At 37.3% G+C, this 21,783-nt stretch overlaps 1 protein-coding gene and 1 long non-coding RNA gene across 7 annotated transcripts; one reads left to right on the forward strand and one right to left on the reverse strand.

Annotated features, from left to right (window-relative positions):
- Window positions 1–4,152: 4,152 nt before the first annotated feature.
- On the reverse strand, window positions 4,153–7,358 carry LOC107195462. 3 transcript variants are annotated; one of them, XR_003045454.1, is made up of 5 exons: window positions 7,031–7,358; window positions 6,903–6,935; window positions 6,626–6,753; window positions 5,286–5,371; window positions 4,153–4,427 (listed from the first exon to the last, which is right to left on the reverse strand). It is a non-coding gene; the product is annotated as an uncharacterized LOC107195462 (long non-coding RNA). The 3 variants fall into 3 exon arrangements; XR_001516615.2 differs by lacking the exon at window positions 6,903–6,935 and having other exon boundaries at window positions 6,626–6,709; XR_003045453.1 differs by lacking the exon at window positions 6,903–6,935.
- A 37-nt stretch (window positions 7,359–7,395) lies between these two features.
- On the forward strand, window positions 7,396–21,415 carry ATP23 (ATP23 metallopeptidase and ATP synthase assembly factor homolog). Of its 4 annotated transcripts, none has more exons than XM_015587075.2 (7): window positions 7,396–7,482; window positions 9,812–10,018; window positions 12,725–12,770; window positions 13,456–13,537; window positions 16,349–16,486; window positions 18,199–18,282; window positions 20,958–21,415. In XM_015587075.2, the coding sequence occupies exons 2-7, from the start codon at window positions 9,850–9,852 to the stop codon at window positions 21,159–21,161; spliced, it is 723 nt and encodes a 240-aa protein (XP_015442561.1). In that variant the 5' UTR covers window positions 7,396–7,482; window positions 9,812–9,849; the 3' UTR covers window positions 21,162–21,415. The 4 variants fall into 4 exon arrangements, with proteins under 4 accessions (XP_015442561.1, XP_015442563.1, XP_024900483.1 ...); XM_025044715.1 differs by lacking the exon at window positions 7,396–7,482 and adding an exon at window positions 10,867–10,997 and having other exon boundaries at window positions 9,892–10,018; XM_015587077.2 differs by lacking the exons at window positions 7,396–7,482; window positions 16,349–16,486 and having other exon boundaries at window positions 9,488–10,018.
- The last annotated feature ends 368 nt before the right edge of the window (window positions 21,416–21,783 follow it).

Below are 21,783 nucleotides of genomic sequence, written 5' to 3' on the forward strand. Positions count from 1 at the left end.
ATTTGTTTATTTTCATTTTGCCATTAAAAATAAAATTTTAGTATTGGAAAAGATTTTTAAAATCATTACTTTTTAAAGGAAGCAGAAATTAGAAGATGGAAAGAAAATAAAGAATAAAGATACTTTTTTGCCTTTCTTACATGGGGTTTTATGTAGGAAGCTTTAGTTCGTTTGTTCTTTCCATTACCACTACTACTACCAGTTATTATTTATTAAGCTACTTAGTGTGTCAGATACTAAAAGCATCATTATTAATCTTATAATAGCTCTACAGAGTAGGTCCTATTATCTTCTTTTATAGATGAGGAAACTGAGACCTAGAGGAGCTATTATAATGTGTCCAAGGTTTTAAAGCTCATTAATGCAGAGCCAAGAGTCAAACTACTTTTTTCTAGTTTAAAGCCTGTGCTGTTTCTAATACAATAGTTCCCCTTATTCATGGGGTTATGTTCCAAGACCCCCACTGGATGCCTGAAACCATGATAGCACATACATATCTAGGGTAAAGTTTAATTTATAAATTAGGAACAGTAAGAGATTAACTAATAATAGAACAATTCTAATAATATACTGTAATAAAGATTATGTGAATGTGGCATTATTAAGTAAAATAGGAGTTACTTGAAGACAAGTGCTGCAATGCTGCAGGTTGATTTGATAACCGAGATGGCTGCTTAAGTGACTAACAGGCAGGTAGCATAGATAGGGTGGACATGATAGACAAAGGGATGACTCATGTTCCGTGTAGGATGGCGCAGGATGGCATGAGATTTCATCACTCTACTCAGAATGGTGTGCAATTTAAAACTTAAGAATTGTTTATTTTCAGCATTTTCCATTTAATATTTTTAGACCGTGGTTGACCACAGTTAACTGAAACCTCAGAAAGTAAGACCGGGTAAAGGGGGCACTAGTGTGTGCCATGTTGGGTCTGTCAGGCTGGGGAAGGAGAGGACCGTGATGGGCTTGTTGAAGTACTAGTGGATTATCGGTGAAGCAGATGAGAGAAGGAAGGGTGAAAGGAGGAGCAAGGGAAAAATGGTCGAGGTGTGGCATACGTGGGGAAAGGTGGTCAGATGAAGTGTTAGAGTTGGTTGGGTGGTTTCTTCCACCCTCCATAAGTCGATGGCCTGGAGGCCCTTTCTTTCTCTGGATCATTCCAATGGGATGGGGGAAGGGCTGGTGCACCAGGACGGCCCTCATTGCTAGCCCACATTGCTACAGGGCCAGATGTACGCTGTGGAAGCAAGCACTGGAGGTCCCATCTTGATAGCCTGCCAAGCAAGTGGGCTTTGAGGCGGCGGAATAGGAAGACATTGGTGAGGTGCTTGACTCCTTTAAAGGCCTGTGCCTTGTAGCTGGTTACACAATCTTTGCCCATTGACAGATATGCTTTTTCCTGCCTGGGATTCTAAGGATGGTAAGAACAAAGTGAGGGTTAAAGGCACGTGCCCTCTAATCACTCAACATCCTTGAGCTTCTTCGGATTTGCTGTGTGAATTTAGTTAGACCCGAGAAATATCTAATATCTGCTATCTTCTTGCATGTCTCTTGGTGACATTTAGTTTCATACTCATAGATGTAGTTTTCCCTTGTTTCTTTGTGCCAGTTTCCATAAGTGGAAAATTATTTTCTTCTGAGATGAAAATATGTAAATGAAACTAAGATACACTTTACAGGGAAGATAAACACAACACCCAGTCTTTGAGACAATAATGATAGGTGTGTGTGGGTATAAATTTGAGTAATTTTCAGGGCATAATATTGGTGCTGTAGCCTGCTGCTGGGTGGCAGCCAGACTGACTACAAGTTTTGGACACGCACCATGCATTTTTCCAGGTTCTCAACCACATTGTTCCAAAGCACAGTTGCCAGAAAAAAAAAAAAAAAAAGGAAAAATCCAAATAAAAGTCCTCATGGTTCCAAATCCACATAATGAAAACCATGGACACAAGAGGTGCTTATAGTGCTATGGACTTCCAAGATAAAATGTCTTGGATTTGTTTCAGAAACTGGGGTGAGAGAGGGAGTGGGTGAGAATATATATGAAACAAGATTGGATATGAGTTGAAGCTACATGGGGGTACACAGTTCATACATTCTCTCACTTTTGCATAAGCTTGAAACTCACTTGAAATGCCACCAGAGATTTCCCTGGCTAACGTACTGTTAAACGTTACTTCTATGGGCACTGACCCATAATTTATATAAATAGGACCACCATAAACATGTTTTGTAACAAGCTTTTTTCACTCAAAAGTACATTTAATTTCTTATTTATAAGCCTTTGTTTCCAAGTTTTAACTAATATTGGAACAAACATTCTAGCATATGCATCTTTTCTAATTTGTATCATTGTTGATTCACAGGTATGCGTATTTAACATTTTGATACATGCTGCCAAACTGCACTTCAGAAAGGCTGAACCTATTTATACTCAGGAAGTACTCCATATCCCATTTTGTATCTAAACCAAAACTAACCTTTGTAGCTTTGCTAGTCCAATGAGAACATGTTATCTAATTGTTGGGATTATTTGTATTTAATTAGCAAGAATAAACATTTTCATATGCTTATTAGCCATTTGTAGTGTATGTGTGATTTGCTTCTTTACGTTCTTTACCAGTTTGTCTGTTAGGGTGTTGAACCTTTTTATTGACATTTAAGAGCTTTTTGTATGTTAATGACATATACCTTTTGTCATATAAATTGCAAATATTCTCTCTGGTTATTGCTTCAACTTCAGTTACTGGGTGTGAGTGTGTGTATGTGTTTTCCCTCATGTAGTAATTTTAAATTTTATATAGTTTAATCTAAACTTTAATAGTTTTGGGCTTTGAAGTCATGTTTAAAAAGTCTTTTCTCATCACAAGAATATGAAACTATTTCATAATTCATTTATTCTTACAGCATATATTATAGCGTATATTTTATTTAAATGTAAAAATGCAAACATTATACTTTATAGAATATTTCTTATAATTTTAATCTCAAAGATAAACACCATCAATAATTTATATTTATATGTAAATATATTACATGTAAAATATATTTATATGTATATTTATATATTCGTAATGTATATATATTTTTTAAAACTTCAAGTATCTCAGGCATCCTCTTTTGTCAATATACACACATCTACCAGTTCTTTTGTATAGATCAGTTTTTCTATTGTTTCTAGGCCTTTTGGCTAAGATCAAGTGTAGATCAGTTTTTTGCAGTCTTTTTTCCATTACTGTTCCTATATGAAGCCTATTTAGGCCTTTTTTTCTTAATCATCTCCCCATGAAATTTCAATACCACATACTTACTATGTATCTGTTTATGTACCTTATTCATATTTGTGCTTTATACATAAAAAATTTGGTTTTTTTGGTCCTTCTAAGAACCAATTTTCATTTCCTTGGTTGTGATATCACTCCTTTGAGAATGCATGGCATAGATATTTCATACCTTAATTATTTCATATGCATATACTATTTTTGATATTCCAGTGCAGATTATCCATATTTATCTCTATACGAATAGTGTTTTTACAAGAGCAATTACTGGAATTGAAAAGCTGTGTCAAAAGGTATTAATATTTAAAAATTTATCAGATATTGCTAAAGATTATAACAATCATACACCATCTAATACATATTGAGAATCTGGCTTTGATTTTTACATAGAAGTCACAAATCCATTTGGAATTTGTTCTGGAATGATGAATAAGGTAAAGATCTATTTTTCTCCCCCAAATATAGCTCATTGTCCTTAGATACATTATTGAATTAATCTTTTCTTGATTAACTATATATATTAAATATGGTAAATGCTCTTATATATGCTCAGGCTTTGAATTCTGTTTATTCCTACTCCATTACCATTCTGTTTGTTGTTCTTGCTTTATAAAATGCTTCAATATCGATTATGCAATTCTCTTTTAAGAATTTTCTCCCTATTTTCTTGTTATTTTTATGTTTTTTTTTTCCTCTGAGTGAATTTTGGAGTAATTTTGCTTAGTTCTAAAGTAAGCAAACAACACAAAAGGCTCTTAAAATATTGAGATTAAGATTGGGATTGTACTAAATTTGTGGATTAATTTAGTGAGAACTATAGAATACATTATAGAGCAACAAACGAAATAAGTCACAGAAGAAACTGAAATAATGTTGATTTAATGAGGTATACCTGTATTAGAATTTTTTGAGTAGTATATGACAAAAATCTAGAAAAAACAAGTTTAAGCATAAAAGACTTTATTGGCTCATTTAACTGAAAAGTTCAGTGGTAAAGTTAGTCTTTAAGCATGTCTGGATCCCTGGACTCAAATAATATCAAGATTTGGTTTCCATCTTCCAGGTTGGCTTTTTTAGCTTCAATTTTAGACAAGTGATAGCAAAGGTGGCCTGTCTGCTCCATGCTTAAATAGTCTTTAGCACCTGCAACATCAGAGGAAGAGAGTCTTTTTCCTTATTGTGACAGTGAAAGTACCAATGTTGGTTGTCACTGGGAAGATCTGGATCAAGTGCAGGAGTGGGGGCAGGGTGAGAAGTTGGGAATTGGCCCCACCTGAACCATACAAGCTACAGTTGGAAAGGAGCACTTTCTTGAAAGTAAGGGACATAGAGTAACCAGAAATGCAGTTGTATACTATAATACCCATTTACTTATAAAAAGAGGATTTTAAAGAAGCATTAAAAAATATTACTAAGTGGAAGTTCTAATATTTTCAGCATATCACAAGTTAGTTTGGGGCCATAATTGTGAAAAGAAACCAGGTAGGAGTAGAAAAATATGTTGATTAAAAAAATCACCTTTGTTATTGAATATGTTAGAATCGTAATGCTGATTCTTAACAAATGACTCTTCTCTCTTTTTTTGATCTAATTACTGTTTAGATCCTCCAAAATCTTACTTCATACAGTTATCCTTTTTGCAACTTAATCCTCTTTTAGTTTTCCATGCTCCTAAGGAACTCTATTCCCTATCTCCCTAAACAAATCAAAAGCATCTTGATTCTATTGATCTTTTAAGACACTCTCCTAATATTCATTGGTAAACTACAAAGAAGTCATGTAGTTGAAAGTCATCAATGATTTCCTTAATCACCAAATCCAGTGGCCTAAGATCCTCCTCCTTGATGGCCTGCTGTCTCCATAGCATTTGAAAATACTGATTGACCTTTCTTTCTAGAAATATGAATTCTTAGTTTCTATGAAACTCACTCTCCTAACGCTTCTCTTTTTAGCTTTCTGATGACTTCTTCTATGTTTACTCTGTTGTTTCTTTTTCCTTACCTTCTTTACATGTGGGTGATTCTCAAGGTTCTGGCTTCAAACTGTTTCTGTATTCACTATCTTACAGTGTGGAATCAAATACGTCCCTATTTTCAAAAGAAAGGTACGTGCCTTTTTTTTAGCTGCTCTGATTAGTTCCTCCCAACATCTCCATGTTCCAATCCTAACTGTCCATTATCAAGGCCCAGCTTAACTTCTGAAAAAATTTTTTTCTTCTGAATCCCATGGTGCGCCACTGCTCCCCCTGCCACCCCACCCCTGCCTTTTTAAATGGCACCGCTTTAGAACTTGGATTAGGTATTTATATATAAGAGTTGTCTTACTTTTTGGTCAAAAGTTATTTTAAGAACACTTTGTAATTCAACCCTGTATCTCCTATACTGTGAAGCAGCGTCTTACGTATCCGTTTGTTTATTCAACATACATTGAGCACCTATTATGCATTGTGCTAGGTCCTGGATAAAAGGTTCAGAAAACATTTGTGGTTTCTGCCCTCGTTGGGTTAATAGTCTCATGAAGTAACAAATACATATTGTGATATGTGTTTAAGAAAACTTTGAGTGAATGAATCTTACATCTTTAATTCCTCTTTCATCTTCTCTCCCCAAACTCCTGCCTACATTTCCTGCATCCTTTCCCCTGAAAATTCGAATATGAGTGAACTTATCTGCAACTATGTTATGTTTAAGAAGTACAGGTTTAGTATATTTAACCTATCTTTTATTGGTGGACAAGCTTAAATGAATTCTATGCAGCTTAATAAGTATGTGCAGTTTTGATTATTTCCTTTTGAGAACTTCCTAGAAGTATACTTGCTTAGACAAAGTATATATGCATTTTAAAGATTTTGATACATAGTTCTAAAATGCCTGATGAGGGAAAAGATGTACCAATTCCTATTTCCACCTGCAGTGCTTGTTTCATTGAACCCTTGGCTAATACATATTATTTTCTTTCTAATCTTTGTCAATTTAATACATTGAATATGCCATATTTATCACTAATTAGCTGAACATACCTATTTATTGGCCATTTTTATATATATCTTTTGATATATTTGTTACTTTTTTTGCCAATTTGTAATAATTTCTAAATTATTAACATCCAGACCTACCCTGACACCCTTCTTCCCAGTTCTGCCTCCTATTAAAGCTAATTTATGTACTTGATCTATGCATCTCATCTTCTATTTCTTTTGGCATTCATTCAGTTATCCTTTCTTGCCAGTATCTTTAACCTCTGACTACCAGCTTTTTCTCTAATAAAAACATTACTCTCTTCTCCTTAAAAAAAAACCCCAACTTTTTTTTTCACTTGTCATTCTTTTTCGGCTTACTGACCTTTCTCTTTTCCTTTACAGCCAAACTTCTTGAAAGAATTGTCTTCACATGCTGCGTCGACTTCATTTTTATCTCTTCAACTCACTACGAACACATTTACATTAAGATCTTCGATGCTTTCTTTGTTGCTAAGATTTCAATAACAGAATTATAGCATATACATATATATGTGAAAAAGCAGGATACTAATGGTTTTCTCCAATTAAACTCAACTATGTAAAAAATATTTATGCAGACAAAAAAAACTAATAGGTAATACATGAAAATTTTAACTTACTTCTGGATAAATGACTGGTGAGTTTTCTTTTTTCTTTAAATAAAAAATTTTCCACAATTTTAAAAGCAAGAATAATTTACTTTGACATTAGAACACACTACAACTTAAATTAGAAATTCTCAACTTACATTTTCTAAAAGGAGGCAGAAAACTAGAGAAGTGACGGAAAGGAGCTACTTGGTCACACTTCATTTCTCCGCAAGGCTCAAAGGACAACAAGAGGGCTTGACCTCGATCCCCAGGGCAGGCGCTCCCGCAGGACACACCTGGATAACCTCCTGATAAGACAATCTTCCCTTAAAAGCACCCACAGGCCCCTTTCGCTCATCCCAAATGACCTCTGAGCATCTCAGCCTCGCCTGCTAACTGCTCAAAACCGCAGATAACCGCCAAGAGACTCCGGTTGCCCCGGTAACAGTCAGCGGATCTCAGCCTTTCATAACTCTTCCCAGAATGCTGAGCGCCTTCTTCCATCCACTTCCGGGTTCGGAGGGCCGGATGTAGATTGCTGTCGTTCGTCCTGCGATTCCTACCCGTGTGGGCATACTGGGCTGAGTATGGAGTATTTTTGCGGATGGTGGTGAGGACTGTTTTGTTCTTTCCAACATTCAAAATGAAAGCTAAGGGAAGGCTATAATCTCACCGAATTTTTGTTGGCCCTTGATAAATGGATTAGACGTTAGTTATTAAAAAGCCGAAAGGCGGAAAGCACTTTAAAATTATATCCTATGCACTTATTGCTGTGATATATTTAAAGAACTTTAAACAGGTCATACCTATAAAAAAGCAATTATTTTTGCTTTATAAATGAAGGCAAGCACAAAAAACAAAACACCCATATCCTTCCCTCAGAAACAACCACTGTGAACACTCTGGAGCAGTCTTCCAGACCCTTTCTATGCATATAATAAACTTTCGAAATGGAATCCTGTTGCATATGCTATTTCGTAACTTAAAAAAACCTTAAGAACACATTAAGAAAAGACTTCTACGACATGGTCGTTTGTATTCCATTGTACTTCTTGTTGGATATTTAGATATTTTCTATCCTTTTTGCTTTTAATTAATGCTGCGATGGAGATAGGAAAATTCTTAGACCTAAATCTTTGCCCATGCTCTCATTTTTCTGTGGTGTTTTTCTCTTTTTAACTCAGTCATTTGGATGTGCCCTTCCAAAAGTTTATTTTTCTCATTATGAAGGTAATACAGGCTTATTGCAGAGCATTAGGAAAATTCAGAATATAATAAAAATATTCCAGTACCTGAACAACTATTGATCATATTTTGGCATAAATTTATTCTAGTTTTCTCACTTTTGCCTTAAAAATGAGTATTGAAAATACATTTGCTAATTCGGTAGGGAAAAATGCAGCTTTTAATTTGCTTATTTCTTTGCTTATTCATGTAGTTGAATAATATTTCAAATACTATTTCAAATGTTTACAGGCTATAATCCATTCTAGGCTTTCCATGAGTATTACAGACTAAACGTACTAACTTGAAATGGTTTAGTTTTTCATATATGTGTGCTTCATTCTGTAACTATATTGGAAGCTGGTTGTGCAATCCTGGATAGATTATTTAATTTTGCCAAGCCCACTTTCCTTATCAGCAAATAGTGATAATAATACTTATTTTGCAGGGTTGTAGTGGGAATTAGAAATAGTATATCCAAGGTGAGCTCAGTACAAATTGTTTTTTTTTTAACTTATAACTTAGCATTCTATATATATATAGAGAGAGAGATGTTCATGTTTTCATATTTCAAATGAATGAATAATCCTAGCATCCCATCCAATTTAGATACTTACTGACAATTTAGATACTTATGTGACGCATAAGGCACTGTTCATAATCCTCAAGGTCTCTTGAGCCTTTATTATTTAGATGTTTCTTGCATAAACCATGTATTCAATCTCAGCAATTCTGATTATTCTGTTTTCGTCACCATGCCTCACCCATCATAGTAGGTGCCGAATAAATGTGTGAGCTGAATGAGTAATTTAGTGGAAAAAGAGGAACTCAAATGAGTTGAAACCTGGCATGCTGTGATGAAAGCTATAACAGGTACAAAGTACTGTGTACATTGGGAGATCAAGAGAGATTAATTTTGATTACGGTATTTGGGAATGCCTTGTGGGGTAAGTAGATTTGATCAGTACCTGGATAAGGACTGAGGAAAGGGGCTTAAAGATGGAATTATGAGTTAAGACTTGGAGGTAGAAGTAAACGGGTTGTGTTTTGTTATCAGAGAGTTATTTGGGGTGGCAGGAGAGTAAGGTGGGTGAATGGGCCCAGATGACGCAGAAAAAACGTAGTTGGGTACTATACTTTGAGGATTTTGATGATACCAGTCATTATAATTGTAGCTTTCAAACGTTTCTGAAAAACACTGCATTCAGTATAGATTGCGGCAGCAGGGAAGAAAGAGGTGCGCCAGAGACTGCAATTAGCCTGCTGGTAGAAACTGCACGGAGTGGGAGGATGGCAGAGACCTTCAGTGAGAGAAGGAGACTTAGCGGCCAGTATTGGCCAGTAGGTGTCCGCGAGGAGACGGGGCTGCGGAACGACGCTTATAGGTACCAGGAAACAACACTGAGAAACAGCGGCAAAGCCCACGCAGCCCGGGAGCAGCCTGCAGACACCCACTCTGGCTCCTCCCGCCTGCAGGCTACCCAACGCCAGCCACCCAACCCGGAGCCTCTCGCTGCACCCAGAGCTCCTCGCCCCGCCCCGCGCCTCTCGCCCCGCCCAGCGTCCCTCACCCCGCTCAGAAGCCCCTGTGGCCCAACCTCCTGGGCTTCAACCTGCAACTGTCACCCTGCCCAGCGCCTGGTCGGCCACGAGGAGGGGACGCCTGAGCGGTGGGTTTGGCGAGAGGGTGATTACCTTTTCCAGTTTCACCCCAGGCCACCCGAGACGGGAAGAAGCAGCGACGAGGTCGCGGATGGCATGGCAGAACCCCTCGGCAGGGGAGCAGCTGCAGCAACAGCACGTCGCGTGCCAGGTCTTCCCCGAGCGGCTGGCTCAGGGGAAGCCCCAGCAGGGATTTCTCTCCGGCTTCTTCACCAACAACCAGAAGTGCCAGCTCATGCTCATGAAGACGCTGCAGACAAGTAGGTTGACCCAGAGGCTGGGGGTCCAGGAGTGGTGGTGTCAGACCCGGCGGGCAGGGAGGGGCCTGGGCGCCACTCGGGGGCTCCCAGGTGAGGGGTGGCCCGGGGTCCGGCAGCTCCGCGCAGAGACTAGGCAGATTCAGCGTCACCGGGTCGGGGAGTCGGTGTCTGGGGCTCAGTTTCCGTATCAGAGGAGGCGCTGAGGTCCCTTTCAGCACTACTCCTGCTCGTGGAATGAACGAGGAGTCGGGCTAGGAGTTTGCTGTTTTCTGTCACACTCACTGGTCTGATAGATCCTCTGATTTCTTATGTAAGTTATGCAGCAATGTGGGAACTTTGGAGTCTGGGTGAAGCAGAGCTTTAAAGAGCCACGTTAATTAAGGCATACTTATGCTGGCAGAGCAAAAATGACAGTTTTGCAAACCTATTTTTCATTGGAAGGGGTCCTTAATCTTCATACATGGATGGGCTTCAGAGTGTAGAAACCCCTGAAATGGACTGCGAAATCGTGGTGTATGCGCCAAAGTGCATTTTTTTCTGAGGAGAGAGTTTGTAGCTTCATCATATTGTCATTAGTCCTAACGATATTGCACTAGAGATTTCTTAACTCCTTTGTGTTGACATAGACTTCCCAAGTTTACTTCAGGTATGTTTTGAAAATCAAAGTCTTAAATGTATTTGTCCCAAAGCAAGCTTACTATTTCATAGCTGGTCAGTCACAGTTCAAAAATCAACCACACAAGATTTCCCAACGTTTTTGAGAATCAAGGAAGAGGAAGGAGGAAGGGAAGTAGAGAGAATGATGACATTGTGTTTACTTTGCAAAATATGTATTGAATACTTCCTAGGTCCTGCTGTGGGCAAATACCAAGATGAATAAGGATGCTGCATTTAAGATGTTTCAAAGTGGAACACAGTGGAAATAACATGAGATGCGGATTTACACATAGGTTCAAATTCTGGTCTCTATCCTTGTTAGGTGTGTAAGAGTGATTTAACTCTGATTTCCTCTATCCATATCTGTAAAAAATAAAGGGGGTGGGAAGAGATGGGATAAAAATACCTCTTTTAGCGTTGTTGTGAGGAATAGATTTTATAAATGTAAAGTGCCAGGATATGAGGAGCTGAATAAAGGGTAGCCGTTTTTGCAGTGGAGGAGCCAAACAGTGGAAGAAGAGTTGAGATAGGATATGAGGTGCTGAACATGAGCCGCTATAGGAATTAACAGGCCTCAGCTTTCCACAGGGAGGGCTGTTGGGAGAAAGTTTTGGTAGGACTAAAGCTTTGAAATCCTATCCTTGAGGCAGAGAGTGATGCAAGAACCAAGCCATATGGGAGACCTTTGTTTTCTTTTTCTTAAGAGCAAATTGATTCTAAAATACTGCAGGTCCTTTTTGAAGTACAAAACCACTGTGCTCCCTGCATTTTTTTTTTTTTTAAGAAGGCTAGATTTTTGAACCCACTCCAATTTTGTAAAAGTCTCTTAGTTGCTTGAATAATAATGCATTTAATATGGTGCCTGTCACTTGATATACACTAAATAATATATATCATTAATAATAATTATTTTGCTGTTAACACGTTTAGAAGGAGTTTGGTTAGTAAAGCAGTAACCTAACCTAACTTTGTTATCCCAACTACTACTTTTCTTTTACCTGTTTTTGCTTTCAACGCTTAAAAAAACTCTAAACCTTCATTTCTTTCTATTTTTTTTGCTTATGTCATATAATTTGCTGTGCATTTGTACAATCAGACAAGATGCTTATGTGAAAAGTTACTAGAGGCATTGGGCTCATCGTACTTTGCTATAATCATCACGGGCTCATAGACTCTTAGAAGTGGAAAGGCCCTCAGAAGTCATAGGCCTTTCCACCCTTGTAGAGGAAAACCTCTGTGCCATCACTGACCAGAGCGTTTATAGACCTCTACTGGAGCAGGTTCTGTGTTCTTTGAGGCTACTTGTCTATTGTATCAACAGCTTTAGTTGTTAGAAAAATCCTTTCTCATACTGAATTGAAATCTGCCCCATGTAACTTCTACCCTTCGGTCCTTGTTCTGCTCTCTGAAGAAATATTGACTGATTCTGTTCCCACTTGGAACCCCTTCAAATACTTGAAGCTACTGTGGTTCTAGTTAAGTTTTCTTTCTTCTTTCCAAATCCACAAATTCTTTCTTGCTTTTTACTGAACATGGTCCTGAACTATTTTAACTGCCTTCCCCCATGGAAGAACTTCAGTTGGCTGGTCCGGTTTAGCATGTGGTAGTCAGCATGGAACACTGTGTTACTGGTGGGGTCTGATTGGGACAGGCACCGGTGGGGCTACTTACTGCCTTCCTCTAATCTTGATACGGTGCTGCTATTTGTTTCTTTGGTTATGCCCCAAATTCCCCCAGTCTTTTGGTACATACTTTGATACAGTGTGTTTGATCATTTAACTAAAAATGGCCTTTAAAAGCATATGTGATATTATCTAAGATTTTCGTAGTACCCATCTTGGTATTTGTATCAGTTTCATTTCATTAAAGACATGCTTTTATGTTAATTTAAGCTTGTCTTTTCATAACCATTTTTACCAATTTTAAGATAGTATTACTTCATTAAGATTTCTGAATTGCATTTTGATGCTATTTTACACTGCTGTTTGGATAACTTAATTGACTATCTTTTTCCAATTAGAATATATATTTAAGTCCATATCTTTTCAGATCCATATGTCAAACTTCTACTCGATGCCATGAAGCACTCAGGTTGGTAAGTAAATCTTTTTGAAGTGCTGCTCTATATTCTGGCTGTTAAAAACAAAAAACCCCAAACTGGAACTATTTAAGATTTTTCTTCAGGCTACAAAGCCTTTTCCATATGGTAGGTGGTGGTGATTGGCTGCGTTCTCTCCAGGCAAGCCTTGTTCTCCAACATCTGCCCTAACTCCAAATATGTGGCTCTACCATTTACTTTGAGTATTTAGTAAGAGTAATACTTAAAATCTTTCTTATAAGTAATTGCCATACCTGGCTTTACCACTATGCCAGTGTCATAATTGTCCTTAACGGAGAAGAAATCTCAGCTTGTTGCAGAGGAGGTGTTTGACTTCGGGAGGGATTAGAGGAAGTGACTTCTGAGATTGACTTCTTAACATTCTGGCCCAAGGGCAGCAACTCCAGCATATTTCCAATATGATTTTAATTAGTTAACCAAATGCTTTGCGGAATCATAAAGTTGAGAATTCAAACTAGGGCAAATTTTGCAGAGACGATTTCCTTATTTTATAGATGAGAAAACTAAGTCCTGAAAGTGTTCAGTTGCTTTCCCAGTGTTTTGTGTGTGTGAGTGGTGGAGGGGATTTGCTATGGAGTCTTCTGGCCCAGGGTTGTTTCTCCTGTGCTACATCCTCCCTGCTTCTGGACATTTGTTTCTTTAACCCATTCTTGCCTTTTAGTGCTGTTAACAGAGAAAGACACTTTTCTTGTGAAGATTGTAATGGACATGTCAGTGGAGGTTTTGATGCTTCAGTGTCTCAGGTAGGCATTTTTGTGATGTTGTTTTCTTTCCTCCAATTCTTCTGATATTTGTTGAGCACATTTCACATGCTGGGCATTCTGTTGGTAGACTGTGTGGGATTCAAAAAATGAATTAGTCAAGGTCCTTACTCGTAAGACACTCTCACAGAGGAGAAGAGACATGAATACAGATAATGATAAAATTTGAGGGAGATTAAACTATTTTAGGTAGGCATGTGATATGGGACAGTGATATGATTGACTGAAAGATGCCAACAGATTCAGCTAGAGAATATAAAGCCCCTTCAGGGCAAAGAAGACAAAGACTATTGCCCAAAGCAGGGAAAACAGGAGCAAGGTGGTGTGTTGAGAAAGCACAGGGTATATTTGGGGAATGGCATGTTGTCTGGCTAGTTTAGCTGGAAGTCAGGAATATATGGGAAACAAGGGGAAGTAAGATTGGAAAGAATCCAGCCACAGGGTTGGAGGCTTTGAATGCTAAGGTAAAGAGTTTCACCTTTAGAAGTTTTAATCAGGAGAGTGAGAGTTCTCATCTGTAAAATATGGGTGAAGATTGTATCTATCTTATAGAATGGTTATGAGAATTAAATGAGACATTTCTTGTAAAGTGCTTACCGTAAAAAAACATAGTAACCACTCAATAAATGTTATTATTAGTTTTAAGTTATTAGAGGGTTTTGACAGAGTCTTGAAGGGGTAGATGGATTATGTCATGTGGTAGGGATAGATGAAAGTGGTATTAGTAACTATTTCCATCTTGAATATATAACTCACATGTATCCACACTTAATTGTTTCATGCTGGAAAATTCTATATGTATTTGGCTTATTTATTTATAGCTGTTTCACAGTATATATGTATATATATATATTACCTTTTCTTCTGGTTCACATGTGCAAAGGTTACTCTAAGGTATATACCTAAGAATGGAATTGCTGAGTCATATGATATGTGTACACTTGACTTTTGCAGGTAATGCCAAATACTTTCTTTCCATAATTTTTGATATACAGCACTCTTCTGGTTGCTCCTTTGCTAGCTCAACTTCCTCTACCAGCCCTTAAATGTTGAAATCTCTTAATCTTTGTTGTTAGATCTCCTTTGTTTTTATTCTATACTCTACCAAAGGGATCACATTTATTTTCCTTGGTCAGAGCTTTCTTTTGAACTCCACATCCGTATATTCAAGTACCCACTTAACACCGACGCTTGGATGTCCTCAAGGCACCTCAGACCTGACATGTCCAAATCCAAATTACTAATTTTTACCATACCTCATCTGCAACCCAACCTGGTCTTTTGGTTTTGCATATTTCAGTGAACAGTAACACCATCCACCCTGTTACACAGCAGAAATTAAGGATCATTCTTCATACCTCTGATTCCTTTCCAATACTCTGTCCATCACCAAATTTTGTCCAAATTACCTTCTAGATACATTTTTTGGCTCCCACTATCCTAGCTCAGGTGCCATTACCCCTCACCTAGAATTCTTCATTAGCCTTGAACTAGTCTCTCTGCATCTAGTTTTGGTCATCTTCTGCTTATTTTCCTAACTATAGTCAAAAGGATAAAGACAAAACAAAACAAAAGTAACCTCCTCTTTCACTGCTCCTTTTCAATGACTTCCCATTGCTCTCAGGATAAGGGCAAGGTGTTCAGTGAATTGGCCACTGCTGACCTCACCAGCCTTATCTCATGCCTTCCACCTCCAGCTCTGCTTCAGCAATATATAGGCCTGCTTTCAACTTCACAAACATTTTTTTCTTTCAACTCTCCCTCTACCCTTTGCTTAGGTTGTTCTGTCTGTTTGGAATGCTCCCTTCCCTTTCCATATTTAATTCCCATTCATCCATTAGATCCCAGTTTAAACATAACCTTCTGCAGAGAAGCCTTTCCTAGTGCTCCAGACCAGGTCACACATTTTCATTGTAAGTGCTCATGACACCCTGGGTTTTTCTTCATGACAACTGTCATTTAAGCATTTTGATAAATATTTGACTAATTTCTGTCTCCGTTAGTAGATTGTAAATCTACTGCTTGGTCTCAATAAATATTAGTTGAGCAAATGAACGAATGTATGTGAAATAACTGGCACATATCCCAGTGTCTGGCACATAGGAAGTATGCAATAAATGGTAATTGTTATTCTTATAGGGTCTCTATTATTCTTATAGGGTCCTGCTCAGAGTGCTGTTGGCTTTTTGCACTTCTTTCTGAAGGTCTTTCTGAGGATTTTTCCTGGCAATTGTAGTAGAATGGGACAGTGGTGGTCATTCATTGTTGATTCATTGCTCGTTCAGAAACTTGATAAGAAGCATTTTACATATATTCTCATTTAGTTCTCACAATTCTATGAGGTAGGTACTCTATCTTCTTTTTATAGTAGAGGCAACTGAGGCACAGGGAGTTAAGAGACTTGCCCAAGATCACCAAATTAGTAAGGAATGGAGCTGGAATTTGAATCTGTCTACTTCATTTCCAAGTCCACACTCTTAATACAATGCTGTGGAGTCCAAGACACCATTGGTATAGTCACCCCAATGAGGATAGTATGTGAATAGTGTCCTTAATGTAAGTGCTATTGTAGTCCAGAGAGAGGAGAAGGGAGAAGTTAGTCATTGGGAAGGCTTAAAGGACCATGTAGTTAATACTGGGCCTTGGCAGGTAGGTCGGTGTGGGGTTGGTGGAGAAGAGTGGGTAGAGGCAGTTGGGCTGGTGAGCCCTGTCATGTGAGAGAGAGGCTGGGATCCATGAAATGAGAGTACACTTTAGAAATAGCCGAATTTCTCTTATTTTGGTGCCTCCTAGATTGTTCTGTGCCAGAATAATATTCATAATCAAGCCCATATGAACAGAGTGGTCACCCACGAGCTCATTCATGCCTTTGATCATTGTCGCGCTCATGTTAACTGGTTCACCAATGTCAGACATTTGGCCTGCTCAGAGGTGAGTTTTATTGTAGAAAATATCTCCCCGCCCCCACCCAAGAATACGCTGTTTGAATATTTTATTCAATTTATAGTTACTGTCATAGTTTCACATTGGTTTTGAATTTCTGTTTTTAACTGTTGAATATAATTTTTGAGATACAACAGGAAACATTTGAATTTTTTTAGAATTGTCTTAAATATAACCTTTAAATCTTAATAATAGTTATGATTAACTAATTATAATAATACTCTATTTCTTATAGAATAAACTGTATAATATAAAATATGAGGATAGTTAACATTTACTGAGGGATGAGCGCCAAACACTATTCTGTTCTACAAACAGATTTAATCTTATTTAATCTTCACAACAACCCATGGAGGTTATTATCGCCATTTTATATCTGTGGAAACTGAGGCATTTGTTTAAATTTTATAGTTAGTAAGTGGAAGAGGCAGGATTGCAACCAGGGTTCTTAACTGGTTTGCTGTCCTGCCTTCCATAGCTTTGCCTTCCAAAGCTCCTTGCTTACTTTAGAGTAGAACATTTAATCTTAAAAATACAACAGAAAAAGGTATTTATTATTAAGTACTTTGGATTGCTCTCAGAAGTGTGTGTGTCCATGTGTGTATTATATATATATTTATATATGTAGGTATTTCAGACTTGCATTTCATTAATTGAAGAGTGTAATGTGCTAAGTTAAAAAAACTAATATAAATTTCAAGCTTATACTTTAAAACTTCAATTATTTTCTTTCCTTTGAAATTAATAAGCAACCCTATTGCATCTAATTATAACTCATATTACTTGGAAAGCAGGCTGAAACCAGAGTTTTTAAATATGTCTCTCTCTTGAGGGTTATGAGAATTAATGCTTGTTAGCTAGTTAAAGTGTATTGAGTGCCTTGAACCCCTCTGAGGAACAAGGCCATGTTATTGTAGAAGTAACAAGAAGTGGGCCATTCTCTTTGCAGTAAATTAGCAAAAATGTGGCCAGGTTGGCTGTAGAATCTATGTGGGTAGTTCCAAGAACTTTTCATCTTTTAAAGTTGCTTTTTACCTTAGAAATATAGTAAATTAGAAAACATGTCCTAACTTTAGGATGTCCTGCTCGTAGCATGACCAGTTTGGAATGTTCTTGAGTTGCTGTGCTTTGTACTACTTAATTTTTCATAGGACAGTTGAGGCCCTGGAGGAAGGGGTCCAAGAGAGTTTCGGTGATTTGGGCTAGGCCTGGGAGGTTTGTATGCTCAAAATGTCTTAAAAACTGATGTATTCGGTTTTAACTCACATTGAAATTCAGTTTGTAGATCTTTGGAAGAATGCTTTCTTGACATCCTTTTGGTAATTTTGTATAAGTGTTTGTATCTTGTGGAAAGCATGGACTTTTAAACTCTGAGGTCCAACTTTCTGACTTTTGATTCGAAAAGAAATTCATTCTATCAGTAAAGTTTTGAAAATTGTCTTTGGTAGAAAATCAAACAACCCCCTGCTCCCCTCCACCCAGTGTATTTGGCATTTTCTAGCATAGCTCATCCATATCTACTCTTTTTCTTAATTTAAGAACTTCTCGAGGCAATAGAGTTTTAAAAAGTCTTACAGATACTCTGTTCTCAGAAAAACTTGCTAATTTTATATTCTTTTACAATTAAAAAAATTGGTTGATATAAAGGTATAGAGCATGAGCACTTATTTTCTTTTTGTTTGCTTCTGTTTTTGTGATAGATTCGAGCTGCTAACCTTAGTGGAGACTGTTCACTTGTAAATGAAATATTCAGGTTACGTTTTGGATTAAAACAACACCATCAGGTAAGAACAAACATGAAATTGCTTATCCTCAGGAGTGCTAAGAGTGGAAATAGTGAATAAAGAAATGAGAAGTACATTCATTTAGTAATTGAAATTTGGAAGAACTACTTACATGAAAAGAATATACAATGTATACTGTTTAAGCCAAATAGATGGAATTTAGTTCTATATAATTATGGGCAAACTGTGTGACTGATTGAGAGATTTTAATAGTGAAAAGAGCTCTGATCTCACTCTTGGTATACTTTTAGATAGGAGTCAATAAGGATGGAAGTGAAATCACAGCCTGTCTTACTTTTATCCTAGCAGCCCTGAACTTATATTTCGAAACTGCCACAGTAACCTTCAGAATAGAGACTGCATTACAGCACGATATGGCTGTGTGTTAGCGCACCTTTAAAGGGTATGTGACGTGATAGCAAAGCTTTGGATTGGCACAGACTTGATCATGATGAATTGAGCTGAGAGGGATTTTGTAACCAAAACTCAAGAAAAACCAAAAATAAAACTATAGGCAAGATCATCTTGCTAGAAAGCTTTTAAGATCTGTGCCACATGGATATGGGGAGAGGAGTATAGAACTGATAGACTGATAATGAATGTAAGCACTTCTTCCCACAGCAACCAGGGGGCTCTGTATCCACACTTAGGAGAAAGGCTGGTCAGAGGTTTTCTATGGGAAGAGCTTGCTGGGCCAATTTGTGTGATACATGGGTGTCAGGATAGCAGTTTCAACTAGATTCAAAAAAGGCTGAGAACAACAGGAAGTTCCCTTGGTTCTTTAGAGAAGAGTAACTGAACTCTGGGATGCAGGGTAGAAAGTCACAGTGAACTACTAAAAGTCTTTGTGAACTTGGTGAATGAGAGCTAGAAGAGAAGCCTGCTGCCTAAAGAGGGTGATGACTCAGAAAGGGCTATTAGACTTTCAGCCTATGAGAGGTCAGTTTGGTGATACGCCGTGGAGTTGCCTTGTGCCGCATGTCTTCTGTGCCCTTGAATCCCTGGTTCTCTGGTAAATTCAGCTGATTGGTCTGTGTACTCTGGCTCTCAGTGGGAAGAGTGGAAGTAGGGTGCACATTGGAACGCCCAGAGAAGAGAAGTGGATAACGTGGTTAAGGCCTGTGATTCAAGGCCCAGAGTTTTGAAAGAGAAGTCTCTTTTTTTTACTTTGGGTAACAGGAGCAGAAAATTAGCAGAATTCAGGAGCAGAGTAGAACTAGCAACAGGATGGAAAATATGTGGAGGTGGTGGGAGCCTGGCTGAGGGAGAAGAGTCTTAGAGAATAGAGTCCTTGCTTTTGAACAGCATGTACCCAAGCGATAGTAACATCAATTACAGTAACTGATTGTAAACTTGCATACTTTTAATAGAAATTTATGACATCTGGAAAGAAGTGAATCTGAATTATGATCCATACTCGTGTCTCCCAACTCTGTGGTTCCAGGGGACAGATTTTTACCACCATTTTCCTTTTTTTCCTGGAGGAGAGAAATTTTCTCTTTTTGGCAGTTGCTGTTTTGGCTCCATACTGTTCTTCCTGTCCTCATTCCTTTATGCTGGGGGCGTATTTTTAAAATCGGTGTTTGGTGTAATTTAGATTGAGAAGCACTGGTTTATATTCCGATATTAGTGAGCATCTCCAGGTTGGGCACGCTCACCAGGCTGAGGTAAAACTTGGAACGTGCAGAGAAAATCAGTGACTGCCAAGATGTACAGCTCTTAGAACCAGTGTTTGGTTATTTTTCAGGAAAACTTAAATGTCATTCTTTTGAGTTTTAGTATGGACCTTTGGAGAAATAAATTGGTTAAATGCTTTCCAAGAATTGGACTGGCAGCACCTTAAGTTTCTTAAAATATTTAGAACACTGAGACAGTTTTGTCTATTACTAGGTAACATTAGGTAAATTATTTTCGTAGGAAGATAACTTTAATACCCATGCACAGAACACTCAGACAAAAAAAAGTCTGAAAAATTAAGACACCTTCCAATTTTGTCTGTATATGTGTGGTTTCCTATTGCCTGCAGGGGGAAGTACTCTTCTCAAAGGAAAAGTGATCTAGTATTGTTCAACTGGAAAGTTAAGGAAGAGAGTTGTAAAAGTAAAGTACATTTTAAATTTATTTTAAATTTTATTAAAAGTTCAACCAGAACCTTATTTATATACTTTCCTAGGATTTTGCACATTGGGAGTTGTTGTTTGGCAAACACTGCCTGGAACTTCAGAGAATGACTTCTGCTTATATTATTGGAAAAGATAAGAAAATTGGAAGAGGTCTTACTTATACCTAAATAATTTTAGATTGAGCTAAACATGCTCCATATTTTGAGTTATGTTTCTTTAGAATGACAGACTAAAATAATAGAATGTTTTATTAATTTTTTTCCAGCTTTATTGAAATATAATATAATAGACAATTAGTTGCTCATATTTACATTGTACAGTTCAATGAGTTTTTTCAATTATATTAGTTTCAGTTGTACAGCATAGTGATTAGAGATCTATATAACTCACAAAGTGATCAAAATCTAGTACCCTTCTTCCCCCTTACATACTTATTACAACATTATTAACTATAGGAAAATGAATTTTGATTGTGGTTCAGACATTATATAAAATAGTTCATGATAAAATTTTCATATATGATTAAAGGCACATACTTTTCTTTCTCCCTAGACTTGTGTGAGAGACAGAGCCATTCTTTCTATTCTGGCTGTTAGGAATATCAGCAAAGAAGTAGCTCAAAAGGCTGTTGATGAAGTTTTTGAATCTTGTTTCAATGACCACGAACCTTTTGGAAGGATCCCACATAACAAGACTTATGCAAGATATGCTCATAGAGACTTTCAAAATCGTGATCGATATTACTCAAATATATGAGGACAATGACATTTTATATTACAGAGCCTCAGTGATCATGGAGAAAATATGGTTATCAAGTGCACAAATGTATAAAATGTGAATGATCAATTAAATACAGATAAAACAGAAGATGCTGATTCTTGCATATGATCAGAAAAAATTACTCTGGTGAAAAAGTGAAACTGCCTAAACTCAAGGCAAAAATAGTATCTTTATAGCTAACCATTTGGTAAATAAGGCAAATAAATTACATTTTTCTACTTTGTACATTATTCTTGTGTTTTTTATTATTTGTGTTTTATTTTTTATTATTTTATTTTCATTACATGTGATTATTTTAGAATTTGATTATGAAACCTGTGAAGTATGCCCTTGGATGAATGTTGGTAGGTGACCACTGTTGGTGTTTATATTAAGTGTGAAGAAAAATGTACTGATCTTAATATAGGACATTTATTGAGGTGCTATGATCAAAACATACAAAGAATGAAAGCTGGGAATTATTCATTTGGTGATCAGTGCCTCCCCTCTCTCTGCTCTTCTTTCAATATATCTGTGGAGACTATGGCTTAATTTTCTGGGGACAGTCTTGATTAGATTATTTTTTTATTGGAAAGGCAGTGCATTAAGTTTATAATGC

The sequence above is a fragment of the Pteropus alecto genome, unplaced genomic scaffold (assembly GCF_000325575.1).
Source record: "Pteropus alecto unplaced genomic scaffold, ASM32557v1 scaffold433, whole genome shotgun sequence".
Classification (NCBI taxonomy): Eukaryota; Metazoa; Chordata; class Mammalia; order Chiroptera; family Pteropodidae; genus Pteropus; species Pteropus alecto.